A 15,049-nucleotide genomic window follows, 5' to 3' on the forward strand; every position below is an offset into this window, starting at 1 on the left:
CTGGCGTACAGCTTCCGGGTCATGTGGCCAGCTTGACTAAGCCGCTTCTGACGAACCAGAGCAGCGCACAGAAACGCTGTTTACCTTCCCATTGGAGCGGTACCTATTTATCTACTTGCACTTCATGCTTTCGAACTGCTAGGTTGGCAGGAGCAGGGACCGAGCAACGGGAGCTTGCAGGGATTCGAACTGCCGATCTTCTGATCGGCAAGCCCTAGGCTCTGTGGTTTAACCCACAGTGCCACCCGCGTCCGCTGAATTGTAACAAATGTCAATCAGGTTTTCTGCAGAAAAGCACAGGACAAACAGAAGTGTGGATGGGCAAACCTCTACCCTAATCACAGTGCAAATGTTTGGCTTTTCTTCCACTGAAAAGAAGCCTGGAGTCTGTTATGGCCAAGAGGGAGGACTCCAGTATTTCTACCTGGAAGGCAAACTTGTTTTGCTGGCTTAAGTACATGACAAAGCGCTAACAAGATCATCATGCAGAATTCACTGTTTATTTCTCATCCCGCAGCATCCTCCCAGGTTCCTCTGCTCCGTCTGGGGCACTGCCTATGTCTCGTCCTGGACTGCGTAGATCACAAAGTCGTCGGGGAGGTCGGCCTGGGTGCTCCTCCTCTGCCTGTTCGCGGTGAGCCAGCCCGTGGCCAGGGCCATCTTGAGCTTGCGCAGCCTGTACATCAAGCTAACCAGCTCCTGCTCCATGTACCCCAGCGACTTCAGGCCAGACCGGACAGAGCAGCCGCGCCGGGGCCCACAAGGCGTGTGCGGTGGGGGCATGTGGCAGTCCGTGACCTGATCAGAAGAAGGCAGCAGTGAGCAGTTGTTGAGACAGGGGCTGGGGGAGGCCACATTCCCTTGGAGGGGTCTGGGGAGCCACAACCAGGTAGGCTGCCCTTTCCCCGCTTGTTTTCTCCCACCCGCCTCTGGCATTTGCTGCCGGTTCATTTCCGGGCTTAACCCAAGGTGCTTGCAATAGTGTTTAAAACCCTGAAAAACACAGGCCCCAAAGACCTGAAACACGCCTCCTTTCCTAATGACCCTCCTCAGCCCTGGTGATTCTTCCTCTTCCTTCTGTTTCCCACCACTGAGCCCTGGAGATGGAGGTTAATTGGGAGAGGAGTGTCTGTGCAATAATTTGCAACCGGCTCCTTCCTGGCTGAAGCTTGCAAGCTGCATGTACAGGAAGAAGAAGAAGAAGAAGAAGAAGAAGAAGAAGAAGAAGAAGAAGAAGAAGAAGAAGAAGAAGAGGAGGAGGAGGAGGAGGAGGAGGAAGAGGAAGACACTCTCACCCACCTGGAAACTCAAGTCCTCCCTCTGCTACTTGGAGGGGCCAGGCAAACCTGGAGAGCCCTGGAGGTCTGCCCACCCTATGTAGACTTCTGCCCTCTGCCTCACATGCCAGAGGCTGGGTTTGGCACCAGTTCTCTGCTGCCCCCAGGCACTCACCTCCGTTTCCCGCTGAGCCACTGGGCACTGCTCCATGGAGAAACCTCCCAGGAGCCAGACCAGGCTGTAGAAACACGCCAGGCTGACGAGCCACAGCAGAATCTGCCCATGCACCTGGTAGTTCTCCTGGTCCTCCGAGAGGCTGTTGTCCTGGTTGCTCAGGGCCCAGGCGGGGGCCAGCCACCCTAGCAAGCAGCAGATCCAGCCACCCAGGACCACATCCATGGCCATTTCCTGCCTTCTTCTGAGCCTCACCACGGCACTGAGCCACCAGCAGCAGTGACATCACAAACCCCTGGGCAGGTGAGGTGGCCTCTTGCCCTCTCCTGGCAGGGAGAGCTGAGCCAAGAGGCCCAGCAGGGACAGATGTCCTCTTTGATGGGTGGCCTTGTCTCCTTGAGGCTGTCAGAGGACAGTCCTCTCTATCTGGAGGGGTTGTGGGGGGGCCATCCAAGGGGAGCAGAGCAAGGGCGGAAGCAGCAGACTGAGCAGGCACACCCACAATGGTGAGATGTATTTTATCACGTATTTAAAACATAGCCAATGGTTTCTGAACTGGATAATTAGCATATGCAAATGATATGCAAATTGGTACTCCACCAGGCTCCTTCAAGAGGAAGGGAAGGATATGAATGGAATAAATAAATAAATGATATCTTGCCTTCTTTGCTGGAGGGGGGGAGGGGGGCAATGTACTAAGTGGCCACTTCTGGAGCTTGGGGATAACAACCAGGTGGTGGTTTGCAGCATCTTGGGGCTCCAATTATTTGAATATGCAGGATTGGTTTCTTTCTTTTTAAAAAATGCAAATAGCATCAGCTGTGTAGTGGGGGAGGAAGCTGATAATTATCAGAATTGCAATAAGCTTCTGAAAGTGCTATTTGGCATGATGGGGACAGCCCTCATTGGTGCTGAATGTGATCTTTCCTCCCCATGCAAATAGCAGCTTCAAAGGATTGAATTCAGGCAAGGAAATCAAAGAGTTAAAGCAAACACCCACACATGCAATGAGAGGTAACATTGGATCTATCCTCTGACAACAAAGGAGCAAGTATGGTTGCCTTTGCCTTCTCTAGATCAGTTAAGTTAGCTTACAACGAGAAACCTATCCAAGTTATGTACATATAATAAACTACTTTATTATCCGCTTACTCTGCAAGCATCTCTCTGTGTATAACTGCAAAAGGTAAGGTCTACTTTCCAACCAAAATTCACAAGCTGCCTCCTTCTCCAACAGGTAATTTGGCTTGGGTGGGACGGGCAAAGTCCACTTGGCAGCTAGCCACAGGGGAGGGGGTACACACAATGTTCGTGTACATGCAGAACCCTTAGAACCGAACCCCCGCTTAAAATGCAATCATACTGCTATCAATGCCCCTCTCCAGTAGGGCTGGGCGATAACTGGTTTTCAAGATCGCGATGGCTCACCAACTAAACATTGAGATATAGCTATATATCACAATGTCTGAAATGAGGATGGAGCTATAGAGATGCATTGCCTGGCTTCACGGTTTTCCCCGCATTGAGATTTTTGCTGGCGCCTGCTCTTCTGATTCGCTGCAGGAATCAGGGGCTGCAGGAATCAAGAGAAGCATAGGCTGGCTTAACCTCTCACATTGTGATTTTTGCCTAGCACACACACACACATCATGATTTGCAATATATTGCCAGGTCAAAAATTATGATATGGACTTCAAACCAGTTTGGGATGATATATTGATATATATCGCCCAGCCCTGCTCTCCAGCATTATTCCCCCACCCCGACTTCTCCCTCTTTCCCCTGCCTTCCCTGTGGCACTTCTGCCTGCATTTCCCAATTCCTTTGGCTGCAGAACCGGCGCAATTTCCGCCCCCATGAAGGTGCCCTGCGGCCTCCTCTGCCATAGATTTATTATTAGTATTTTGAGTATTGCTTTCCAAACCCTCCCCGGTCCCCAGGCTCAGTCCTCCTCTTCGATGTCAAACACCACCAAGTTGAAGGCCTTGGCGCTTTCCCTGGCCAGCTGGCACTCGGGTGCCCGGCAGCCGCGGTGGCGCAGGGTGAGGGTGGCCTTGTGGTTCCGCACAAGCGTCACCAGCTTCACTAGCTCCAGCTCCATCTGGAAGAAGGCGTGCAAGAGGTGCCGCTCCAGATCCTGTTCGTGGGCCAGCTGGGCTTCTTCCTGCGGAGGAGAGAGGAGGAGGAGGATGTTGGTTAGGCAGCGTGAGGGGCTGTGAACATTATAGGAAGATGCTTGAGAAAAAACAGGCCAAGGGTGCCCCTAGCAGCCAGAGCAATGGTTTGCCAAAGTGCTGATGAGGTCAAAAGGAAACCAGAGCAAAACTTTTAGCACCAACTAGGCTGCAGGAGTTGTCGAAGGAGGAGTCCAAGGCACCATCTACCGTAACTGTCTTAGGGACTCCACTTCAGATTTGTGTAGGGTTTACTACTACTACTACTACTAATAATAAATTTGTTATTTATACCCCGCCCATCTGGCTGGGTTTCCTCAGCCACTCTGGGTGGCTTCCAACAAAAGATTAAAAATACATTAAAACATCAGTCATTAAAAACGTCCCTAAACAGGGCTGCCTTCAGATGTCTTTGAAACGTCAGATAGTTGTTTATTTCCTTGACATCTGATGGGAGGGCGTTCCACAGGGCCACTACCGAGAAGGCCCTCTGCCTGGCTTCCTGTAACTTCGCTTCTCGCAGTGAAGGCCCTCAGAACTGGACATCAGTGTATGGGCAGAACGATGGGAGTGGAGACGCTCCTTCAGGTATACTGGGCCGAGGCCTTGGCCTGTTCATCTCCTAGCAGAGGTTTAGGACCTGAGTTTTCCTTCTCCTAGATGAGATAGCTTCCCAAGTGGACAATCTCTTCCAGTATGCCTCTGAATAACAGTTGCTCAGAATCCCAAGTGGGGAAGAGAGCATTGCTGTTGCACCCAGGTCCTGCTTGCTGGCGGCATCCCAGGACACTGGATTAGATGGGCCCCCTATGACCTGACCCAGCTACAGGCCTCTACTTGCAGAAGTCTAGTGGTACCTCGGGTTAAGTACTTAATTCGTTCCAGAGGTCCGTTCTTAACCTGAAACTGTTCTTAACATGAAGCACCACTTTAGCTAATGGGGCCTCCTGCAGCCGCCGCACCGCTGGAGCACGTTTTCTGTTCTCATCCTGAAGCAGAGGTACTATTTCTGGGTTAGTGGAGTCTGTAACCTGAAGCGTGTGTAACCTGAAGCGTGTGTAACCCGAGGTACCACTGTATTGTGATAACAGAACCTCCATGCCCAGGGACAGTCTACCTCTGAATACCAGCTGATGGGGAACAATGACTGGAGAGTTGCCTTTGTGCTCAGGTCCTGCTTGCGGGTTTCCCTTTGGAGCACCTGGCTGGTCACTGTGAGGGCAGGATGGGCCCCCTTTGGCTCTTCTAATCTCCTTCTGTTTGTCTCCTGGAACCCTCCCTTTCTTACCCTTGCATCTTCTGCCTTGGGCTTCGTGTGCAGCCATTTCGCTCCCAGGGCCAGCACCAGAACCACGACGGAGCCAAATGCCAAGCTGTCCCAAGCCCCGGGGGAGACGGCTTCCTTCTGCTCTTCCACCGCAGCACGGCGTACGGCAGAGCTTCCCTGGCAGAGCCACAACACCCACAGCAGGCTGTGCATGGTGAATACAAATGATGGCGGAGTCCCTGGGGCCAAGCGGGCCCTGGTCTGTGATGTCACAGATGCGCCAGCCCCATTGGCCAATCGCGTGGGTGACATCGGGAGAGGGTTCCGTCAGCTGGCCAATTGCTCATTTATTTGCTACCTTTTAATCCCCCCTGCTTTCCTCCCACATGTGGCACACATATAAAAAAGGTAAAGGGACCCCTGACCGTTAGGTCCAGTTGTGACCGACTCTGGGGTTGTGGCGCTCATCTTGCTTTATTGGCCGAGGGAGCCGGCGTACAGCTTCTGGGTCATGTGGCCAGTGTGACTAAGCCGCTTCTGGTGAACCAGAGCAGCGCACGGAAACGCTGTTTACCTTCCCGCTGGAGTGGTACCTATTTATCTACTTGCACTTTGACATGCTTTCGAACTGCTAGGTTGGCAGGAGCAGGGACCGAGCAATGGGAGCTCACCCCGTTGTGGGGATTTGAACCGCCGACCTTCTGATTGGCAAGTCCTAGGCTCTGTGGTTTAACCCACAGCGCCACCCGTGTCACAAATAAACAAATAAATGCTGTGGGCCCAACTGTGAGGAACTCCCTTCTGCAAGAAGTTAGGCAGGCACTGTCCCTTCAGAGTTTCTGGCACCTGGTCAAAGCTGTTCTGTTTCAGGAAGCCTTTGCACCCTGAATGTGCCTTGCTTTCTTTCCTTTCTCTTTCTCTCTCTTATTTTATATATAAATATTTTTTTATTTAAAAAACCAATTATTATTATTTATATTAAATGCTCAAGGTTATAGATATTGGAGGCTTGATTTATGTTTTAATTTAATGTTTTAATATTGCATATTTTATTGCTGTAAGCTGCCCTGAGGCCTTCAGGGTGAAAAGTGGGAGTAGTGTTTTTAAATAAAGAAAGAATATATTTAAGCAATGTAAATGTTCTACTATTATTTTGCCTTACTTGGAATTCCGATAAATACCGGTTGGAGGGGAGAGAAACTCTGGTGCTCAAATCCTGGTTGCGGGTTTCACAAAATGGGCATCTGGTTGGCCGCTGTGAGAACAGGATGCTGGCCTAGATGGGCCATGGGCCTGATCCCACAGGCTCTTCTTAGGTTCTTAGGAGCAGGCATTGAGACATACTCCAAGTGACTGGACCCAGTTAGTACCCTGGAAGCTGTAGCCCATCCAAGCTGCGATTTTGGGGCCACCTTCAAGGGCAGTCCTGCAAACAATGCTCCACAGTAATCTACCCCAGGGCCTGACTCCCGCTCACACCCCTCGCTTGCAGAAAAGGGTCCTGTGTGGTGGTGTTTGCCTGAGCGGCCTTCAGAGCAAAAGCTAGCCATCAAATCAAAGGTGGCCTTAAACGTGTGAATGCACTTTAGGAGTATAGGTCACAACAACAGTGGGAGAAGCAGGCCATATGCAGGGAGGAAAGGCACCTTATTAATCCCATTTCTAGCACCACCTTTTTTCCTCCAAGGAGCTCCGGGTGTGATGCGCAGGGTTCTCCCCCTCCTCATTTAATTTACCCCACAACAACCCTGTGAGGTAGGTTAAGCGGAGAAGCAGTGACCGGCCCCCAAAGTCGCACCCAGGGCTGAGTGGGGATTTGAACCCGCGTCTGCCAGGTCCTAGTAGGTCAGCGCTCTAACCACTACGTATCACTGCCTCAGCCCCACTCCAAACGCCGGGCTCCCTCCCCCAGCAACTGCAGAGAGCAGCCTCGCCTTGCAGTTTGCAGGACCTTGGCGCGCCCTTCGTGCAAAGCCTGGGCGCGTTCCCACGTGCAAAGCCTGCCTTAGGGAGGAGCAGCCGCGCCCCCTCCCCAAAGAATAGCTTCGGGGGCGGATCGCTGGTTCTGTGTCTGTGTGTGTCCCCCCCACCCACACCAGCCACGTGATGTAGCAGCAGCCCAACATGGCGCAGTCCTCCTAGGCCGCTCCATCCCAGCCCGGCGGGGAGGCCATCTGGCCTTGCAGAGCATCCCGGAGACCGGCAGGTAAGTGAGGTCGGGAGTGGGGGTGGAGGTGGAGGGGCGCATCAGAGTCCCCCCCCCCCAGTGCAAAAACCCACGCCTTGCACGGTTCCCCAAACTGCCTTTCCCGCCCCTATTTCCCCCCCCCCAGGTCCTTGGCTGGGATGGAGCCACGTGCCGGGTGGGGTGGGTGGGGGTCGCCTTCTTGTGCCCTCCCCCGCCAGAGAAGGACCCGAGGGACGGGGACAACCTACCCCACCCCGTCGAGGAGAAGCGGGAGCCTTGCATCCAGGCGGCAAGGCGAGGATGGAGGACGTTGTGGTCCATCCAGATGCGGCTCCCATCACCAACATCTTTGCACCCCGGTTGGGGCTGTAGGGCATTGGAGGCCAGCAGCACATCTGGAGGGTGACATTGGGGGGCGGGGTGTTTCCCCACCATCTCTGCTCTGCTGTTCAGAAGGTGGGGAGGGGTCTGCCTGGGTTCCACCAGCCCTGCAAACCTCCTGGGGTGCTGGGCGGGTGGGGGAGAGTGGGCTTCTCAGGGGCGAGGGGAGGAAATTGGGGCACCTCACTGAACTCACCCCATGTGCTTCTCCACCAGATTGTGGTCCTAGCAGCTTAGGGTAGATATAGAACATTGCAAAATAGCTCATGAACCAGGGACCAAGATCAAAATAGTCAATCACTGTTGAATATATCTGTTTAGCAGAGATAAGCAGAACAATGCAAATTTTTATTATTATTGCTACTATTGTACTGCATTTGCTCAAAGAAGCTAAAGGGGGCATGCATGATTCTCCTCCTCCCCATTGTATCCTCACAACAACCCTGTGAGGTAGGTTGGGATGAGAGAGGCAGTGACTGGCCCCAAGGTCACCCAGTGAGTTTGATGGCTGAGCAGAGATTTGATCCTGGACTCCCAGGTCCTAGTGCCATGGGTAGGCAAACTAAGGCCCCGGGGGCCAGACCCGGCCCAATCGCCTTCTAAATCCGGCCCTCGGACGGTCCAGGAATCAGCATGTTTTTACATGAGTAGAATGTGTGCTTTTATTTAAAATGCATCTCTGGTTATTTGTGGGGCATAGGAATTTGTTCATTCCCCCCCAATATAGTCCGGCCCCCCACAAGGTCTGAGGGACAGTGGACCGGCCCCCTGCTGAAAAAGTTTGCTGACCTCTGTAAAATCTAACCCCTACAACTATCAACATTCAATATCCTTATCCAAGAACTGTTGAATAAATCTTTTGAACAAGTAGAACAATTTATTTATTTCATAAAATGTATACACCACTTGATTGTTTTTTAAAAAAGGCACTTCAAAGCAATTTACAAAAAGAATAAAACAATAAAATTAGCAGTAAGAAAAAAAAAGTAATGTAAGAAATTCAAAGAGTTAAAACAACAATATACAAAAACAAGATGTAACAACTCTCTAAACAATGCAAAAACTGCTATGAAACAATGACCAATCTCAATAACCCAGCCAGTAATTTGGAAGGGGGCTGTAAGTCAGTGGGCAGTGCCCCTGCTTGTTATGTAGAAGGCATCAGGTTGAATCCCCACCAGCATCTTCAGGTCGGGCTAGAAATGTCTGAAGCCCTGATGAGCCGCTGCCTGCCAGTGTTGACCAGCCTCTTCCAGCATGGTGCCATCTAGATGTGCTCAGTTGGGCTGAACATCTGGAGGGGGAGTTGTAGCCCAGGTTGGGCAAGGCTGGTGTTGAGCTTGGAGGAAAAACCAGATATCTGCAGATGTGGAGATGATGATGATGATAGTATTTATATGCCACCCATCTGACTGGGTTGCCCCAGCCACTCGGGGCAGCTTCCAACAAAATATTAAAAACACAGTAAAACATCAACCATTAAAATTTTCCCTGAACAGGGCTGCCTTCAGGTTGTTTATTTGTTGGACGCCTGTTGGGAAGGGTGGGAAATGGATGCCTCTGCATGAGAGAGGGAGAAGGGAGCGCCTTTCCCTTCTGCTCTGACCCCTTTCCCTCCTTCTTGCCCTCAGCGCAATTCACCCGCCATGGTGAAGATCTTTGTGGGGGGCCTGTCTCCCGTGGTGACGGCCGAGGAGCTGAGGAAGCTCTTTGAGCAGTACGGGCAAGTGAACGAGTGCGACATCCTCAAGAACTTTGCCTTTGTGCACATGGAGAAGGAGGACGAGGCCCACCAGGCCATCAGCGCCCTGCACAAGAGCGAGTTCTACGGGGCCCACCTGACGGTGGAGTACGCCACCTCCAAGATCCGAAACGCCACCAAGATCTACGTCGGGAACGTCTCCGCCAAGGCCACCACCTCCCAGATCCGCCAGCTCTTTGAGAGGTTCGGCAAAGTGGTGGAGTGCGACATTGTCAAGAACTATGCCTTCGTCCACATGGCCAAGGAGAGGGAGGCCATGGACGCCATCTTGAACCTCAATGACACCCCTTTGGAGGACCAGAAAATCTTCGTCACCCTTTCCAAGAGCAACAGCTCCCTGCGGGCTGCCAAGGGGGCGGCGGCGGCAGCAGCAGCAGCAGCAGCGGTGCCCACCCCGCCTCCCCCGTCCCCAAGCTACTACTTCTCTAGGGGGCGGCTGCCACCCCCGCCCCCGGCCTACACCCCCTACTGCCCCCGGGCCTGGTACGACAGGGAGTACTGCGACCGCTACTCGTACGAGCTCTACGACCGGGCCCGGGCCGCCTACGACCGGGCCTTGCCTCCTCCCCCTGCCGCCTATAGGGAAAGGAGCCCCGTGGGCAGGCGGACAGCTGCCTCTACCGCCGTCGTGGCCCAGTACGCTGACCCCTACGCGGCTGCAGCTGCCGCCGCCGCCGCCGCTGCCGCCACCGCCGCCGCCAACCAGACCTACAACCCGGCCTACAGCCAGCCAGGGTACGCAGCCGCTGCTGCTGCTGCCGCCACATACTCCCAGTACAGCATAGGAACCGCCTACAACGTGGCGGAGTACTACGAGAGGTACGCCAGCGCATACGCCGCCCAGTATGCGCAGACCTTCTGAGCACGGTGTGCCTTTTCCGGCAGTAAGTGTCTGGAGGTCCTTGGTTGCTTGGGGTGGGGCGGCGGGGTGGGAGGGAGCAGGGGGTCGTGGGCAGGAGAAGGGATTGGCTCAGAAACACCCCACCTCTGGGGCTTCAGCTCTACAGTGCTGGGGAAACCCAGCCAGATGGGTGGGGTATAAATAATATTATTATTATATTATTATTACAGTGCGTTCCCTGCATGTGGGCATTTGATTTCTGCACCCTGTCTTCTCCCGGCAATCGAGGGTATGCAGGGACACCTTCTAGCTAGGAAAGAAAGAATTTGAGGAGGGTTCAATGAGGGGCAGGGCCTGGGGAAGATATTGAGGGCCAGATCAAGGCCGGGGGGGGGGGCACAGTTGACATGAGCCCAGTATTGTCTGTCTTGGCCGGCAGCTGCTGTTTAAGGCAGGCTTCATCAAGCTGTTGCCCTCCAGATGTTACAGGGAAGGGAAGGCTTGGGAGGTTGTGGGATCAGCCCAGCAAGGTGGGCTCTCAGCTAGCTGGCAGGCTGGTTGGCTGGCTGGTGTGTGTGTGTGTGTGTGTGTGTGTGTGTGTGCGCGCGCGCGTGCGCATGGGGTCCGAGATTGTGCCCACCCCTCATGTCTCTTTGTTTGCCTGTGCAAAATACAGTACATAGGATGCAAACCTCAGTGTATATATGATGCACACTTATTACGTCTGTGTATATACAGACACACACATGCATGCATGCACCTGAATTGTGTAGATCTCTTTGCAGGCATCGCCACCGCAGTGTCTGTGAGGCCCTTTGCTGATCACACGCTGACTTTTTACTCCAGCTTCCTTCCAAGGTTGGTGACGCTGCATTTTTTTTTACCCCCTACCCTCCGTCTTTCCTGCCCTCTCGCCTTTTTCTTCCTTCACCCTCTTTCCTTTATTTTTTTTTTGATCCGGCCGTTACCTTTTTGTTAAAAAAAAAAAACCTGCTTCGAAGACCCGCCGCCTGCCTCGCCAACCCCCGCCTTTCGAACCCGCCGTGAGCCGAAGACGGTTTTGCTCGTAGAAACGTGCCCGCTTTTTTGAACTCTCCTCGTGCCCGGAGCAGCGGGCGTTTGCCAACCTCCGAACTCTCTGCCGGCTAATTCTTTGCTTGCCCCGTGGTGTTGCTGCCTGCCGAACCTCTGACCCCCTTGTCACCCAGGTCTCTGCCGGGCTCCCGAGCCAGGGAGAAAGGCCTCCTTTTGCTTCTGCTGTATTCCTGGGTACCGTTCTGTTCTGTTCTGTTTGTTGCCTTTGTACAATCGGTTAATGGAGCTTGTTCCTGTCGTGGCAACTCGTTTGCTTTTTTCCCTTATTTTTTTAAATGTCGATCATTAAATGGCTTTTACAGAACCTCTCGCGTCTCGTCGTGAAATTACACCCACCCCAATCCCCGCCGCCGCCCGACTTCGCCTCTGCCTTCGATTTCCTCCACCCCACTTTCTGCATGGGGCGGGAGGGAATTGCCCATTCTTGCTTATCTCTACTGCATCCCCCCATCCCCAAGTTTACTTCCTGCCTTCCCTCCCTCTGCTTTCCCTCCAGAGTGATCCTCTCTTTGGGCTCTGCCTCTCTCTTTGCCGCCACTAACTCCATCCGTCCGTCCGTCTCGCCCGGAGAGTTAGGGAACCATTGTCAAATCCGCAGCAAATTCTGGCTCCCGTCTGTGGGGCTGGCTAACGCAACCTGGGCTGGGCATCTAGCGGTTTTTTAACCCTGTTTTTTCTCCCTCCATTGACTTTCTCTTTCTGTGGACAGCTGCTTCTGGAAGGCGACCTCGGGCAGGCAGAGCTGACCCGAAGCGACTCAGCGCCACCAGCCAGCCGAGAAGAAGGCGAAACTCCTGCAAGCGAACCTTCGGCCTCTTGCACTCGTAGCGTAGGCACTGGGAAGGAATGGGGTATTTGGGCAGGGGTGAGCGAGGGGCCTGGAAAGGGGGGGGGGGGTGTCTGGGTTAGGGTACTACCGTAAGATGCTTTCCCCTCGCCTTCCTCCCCCCAGGCGGAAAGACCACTCAAGAGGAGGGTACGGGCGTGATCTGCCCCTGGGCTGGGGTGCCCAGTCTGGTTCTTTCTGCGGAGGGACAGCTGGGGTTGTCTGGGTTAGGAGACAGAGCCTTCCCATTTGCTCTGCCCAAAAGGGTTGGTTTTGTCTCTCTGAAAGGTAAGCAGAAGGACGGAGCCTCCGAGGTGTAAAGAAAATAGTCCCCTTGCTGCCTGGTCCCACTCGTTTGTTTTAGACCCCTCTTTGTCCTTCTGTCAGCTGGCGGATCCCCTGGCAGCAGAGCCAGATCTGAACTCGGGACCTCATGATGTGGGGAAGCCTGTGAGGTAAGCAAGCTCTTTCTCCCCCCCACCCCCCAGCTGGGGCTGAGGGAGGGGTGGTCCTTTGCGGAGCCAAGGGTGGGGGGGGGGGGAGAAGCTCTTGCAGGAGAAGCCTTCAGCTCCAAACTCCCCACTCCACTCGTTTGTACATGACCTTTCTTCGGTGTCCTCTGGGTGTGGCTTCTGGGGACCCTCAATCATCAGAAACTGAGGCAAGAGACAGATGTCTGTGGAGTCCTTGGGGGGACACCTCCATCCCCATCTCCTCCTCATAAAGCAATAGTCGTCTCTCGGAAGTTGAACAGAATCCGTTCCGGGAGGTCAGTTCAACTTCCAAAACGTTCAGAAACCAAATCACGGCTTCTGATTGGCTGCAGGAGCTGCCGGACATTCAGGTTCCAGAAGAACATACGCAAACCAGAACAACCACTTTCCGGGTTTGCGGCGTTCAGGAGCCAAAACGTCCGAGTTCCAGAGCATTCAACAACCAAGATACGACTGTACTTGTGCCCCCGACCCCTGCTTTCCCTCCTCCCTGGGTTCTCCCTTATCCTCCAAGTGAGCTTCACCCTTTGAGCTGTGGCACGGCAAGAGGTGAGTTTGCACCTCCCTGGCTTGGCTGGGGCTTGTAGGACGCAGAATCACAACCTGCCATGATTGTGTGGGTTTCACATCCTGGCATGAACTCCTGTCCCGGCGACAATGAAAGCAGGTTGGCACAAGGACCCTTTGGCACAAGAACCCCCAAAGAGACGGCTTTTCATCCATGTGGCCCTCGCTCCCCAGCTCTGGCCACTTGGCACAGGATCATGCTGGAGTTGGACACCAGCCGGCAGCGCGGCCTAATGGTCAGAGATCCTTGGAGTTGGCCAGGTACGGAGAGCTCCCACAGGTGCTTTGAGGGAAGGAAGAGGAAGCAGTGGACGAAGGGGGTGACCCGAGAGGGAAAGAAGCAGGAGTTTTCCCTAGTGGTTGCCGCTTCTGCTGCTGCACGGTCTTCCAACACGTAGGGGAATAAAGCGGATAGAGAAAAGTTTTTATCCCTCCCTTGGAAGTCATGGGCATCCACAGCAGCTGGATGTTGGAAGATTGAGGGCAAGGTCCTTCACGCAGCACACAATTAAACTGTGGAACTCCCTTCCACAGGAGGCAGTGATGACCACCAACTTGGATGGCTTTAAAAGGGAACAGGACAAATTCATAGAGGAGGAGGAGGCTGCTACAAGCCATGAAGTCTATTACCCTGCCTTCTGGGAGGCAGCAATGCTTCTGAATACCAGTTGCTGGAAACCACAGGAGGGGAGAATTGCTCTTGAACTCATGTCCTGCTTGTGGGTTTCCCAGTAGAGGCACCTGGCTGGCCACTGTGAGAACAGGATGCTGGACTAGATGGGCCCTCTTCGCCTGATTCAGCAGGCTCTGACTCCATTCCTTAGGAGAAAATGCTTTTAATGCATAACTCCCAGGGATTGCTAAAAGGAAGCTGCTGCAGCGTGAAAACCCAACCTGCCAGGGGGAGGGGCAGAGCGGAGGAGGCAGGTGAGCAGGGATTGGGTAGAGCAAGTGAGCTCCCTGCTGGCTATGTGAAAAGTGAGATGCTTCCACAGCTGGCCTTCTCCATCCTCCAGACATCACCAGAGTTCAGGGATGCATCCCAGCCAAGAAATGAAACGTTGGAGCAGGGCTTAGGGATAACCTTGAGGGTTAGATTGGGGCCTGGAGGGCCACTTTTGACTCCTGAGCTATTTGTAGGCCCTGGGGAGTGGGGCTTGAGACCTCATGGAGCACCAAGGAACATCACGAGTGCCTGAGAAATTAAAACAGCTTTTAAAAATGGTGACTGTGTGTTTTGCTTCCTTGTCCCCCATCCCCTGCTTCCGTTGACTGCTGGCCGTGAGAGGGGACATCCCCACCACTTGCCGTGCCCCATGCTTCTTTGGCCTGAAACAACTCTCCCGTTTTCGAAGCCCTGCGGCTGAGAAATATCTGCACTCTTCCCTAAATCGTGTTCTTTATTATTACAGTGGTACCTCAGGTTACAGACGCTTCAGGTTACAGACGCTTCAGGTTACAGACTCTGCTAACCCAGAAATAGTGCTTCAGGTTAAGAACTTTGCTTCAGGATAAGAACAGAAATCGGGCTCTGGTGGCGCGGCAGCAGCAGGAGGCCCCATTAGCTAAAGTGGTGCTTCCGGTTAAGAACAGTTTCAGGTTAAGAACGGACCTCCAGAACGAATTAAGTACTTAACCTGAGGTACCACTGTATTGTGTTTATACTCCACCTTTTCCTCCAAGGAGCTCATCAAGGTGGCATACATGGTTCTCCCCTTCCTCATTTAATTCCCACAACAACCCTGTGAGGGAGGTTCGGCTGAGAGGCAGTGAGCTGAGTGGCTGAGTGGAGGATTTGAACCCTAGTCTCCCGGGTCCTGGTCTGACACTCTTTAACCACAACACCACCACCACCACTGGCTCTTGGGGGGGGGGAATAGCTGTGCGTATGTTTTCAGGGGCGGGCAGTACCTGCTGGCTGGGGCTGATGGGAGTTGTAGTCTGAGGACATCTGGGGGGAGATAACAGGCTGCCCTAGCGCATGCCCCCCACCCCGCCATCA

At 53.6% G+C, this 15,049-nt stretch overlaps 3 protein-coding genes across 10 annotated transcripts; 1 reads left to right on the plus strand and 2 right to left on the minus strand.

Annotated features, from left to right (window-relative positions):
* Window positions 1-478: 478 nt before the first annotated feature.
* LOC309330712 (uncharacterized protein) lies at window positions 479-1,842 on the minus strand. Its single transcript, XM_081842550.1, has 2 exons — window positions 1,453-1,842; window positions 479-798 (listed from the first exon to the last, which is right to left on the minus strand). Exons 1-2 carry the CDS (start codon window positions 1,681-1,683, stop codon window positions 556-558), a joined length of 474 nt encoding a protein of 157 aa, XP_081698676.1. The 5' UTR covers window positions 1,684-1,842; the 3' UTR covers window positions 479-555.
* Window positions 1,843-3,315: 1,473 nt separating this feature from the next.
* Window positions 3,316-7,525, minus strand: LOC309330710 (uncharacterized protein). 2 transcript variants are annotated; one of them, XM_081842548.1, is made up of 2 exons: window positions 7,330-7,525; window positions 3,316-3,616 (listed from the first exon to the last, which is right to left on the minus strand). In XM_081842548.1, exons 1-2 carry the CDS (start codon window positions 7,474-7,476, stop codon window positions 3,395-3,397), a joined length of 369 nt encoding a protein of 122 aa, XP_081698674.1. In that variant the 5' UTR covers window positions 7,477-7,525; the 3' UTR covers window positions 3,316-3,394. The 2 variants fall into 2 exon arrangements, with proteins under 2 accessions (XP_081698674.1, XP_081698673.1); XM_081842547.1 differs by lacking the exon at window positions 7,330-7,525 and adding an exon at window positions 4,915-5,365.
* Window positions 5,543-12,818, plus strand: LOC309330697 (uncharacterized protein). Of its 7 annotated transcripts, none has more exons than XM_081842513.1 (4): window positions 5,543-7,099; window positions 9,094-10,043; window positions 10,839-10,923; window positions 11,870-12,818. In XM_081842513.1, exons 2-3 carry the CDS (start codon window positions 9,109-9,111, stop codon window positions 10,885-10,887), a joined length of 984 nt encoding a protein of 327 aa, XP_081698639.1. In that variant the 5' UTR covers window positions 5,543-7,099; window positions 9,094-9,108; the 3' UTR covers window positions 10,888-10,923; window positions 11,870-12,818. The 7 variants fall into 7 exon arrangements, 6 of the variants coding, with proteins under 6 accessions (XP_081698639.1, XP_081698643.1, XP_081698638.1 ...); XM_081842517.1 differs by having other exon boundaries at window positions 10,851-10,923; XR_014151536.1 differs by having other exon boundaries at window positions 5,544-7,099; window positions 9,094-10,108.
* Window positions 12,819-15,049: the final 2,231 nt, after the last annotated feature.

This window comes from Podarcis erhardii, assembly GCF_964252035.2.
Source record: "Podarcis erhardii genome assembly, chromosome: 15".
In the NCBI taxonomy this organism is placed as follows: Eukaryota; Metazoa; Chordata; class Lepidosauria; order Squamata; family Lacertidae; genus Podarcis; species Podarcis erhardii.

Coding starts and splice junctions, on each gene's coding strand:
- LOC309330710 (XM_081842547.1), bottom strand. CDS start 5,205: ATGTCACCCACGCGATTGGCCAATGGGGCTGGCGCATCTGTGACATCA. Junction 3,617..4,914: donor CCAAGGCAGAAGATGCAAGG/GTAAGAAAGGGA, acceptor TCTCCTCCGCAG/GAAGAAGCCCAGCTGGCCCA.
- LOC309330712 (XM_081842550.1), bottom strand. CDS start 1,683: ATGGCCATGGATGTGGTCCTGGGTGGCTGGATCTGCTGCTTGCTAGGG. Junction 799..1,452: donor TGGCTCAGCGGGAAACGGAG/GTGAGTGCCTGG, acceptor TCTTCTGATCAG/GTCACGGACTGCCACATGCC.
- LOC309330697 (XM_081842513.1), top strand. CDS start 9,109: ATGGTGAAGATCTTTGTGGGGGGCCTGTCTCCCGTGGTGACGGCCGAG. Junction 10,044..10,838: donor GTGGCGGAGTACTACGAGAG/GTACGCCAGCGC, acceptor TGAATTGTGTAG/ATCTCTTTGCAGGCATCGCC.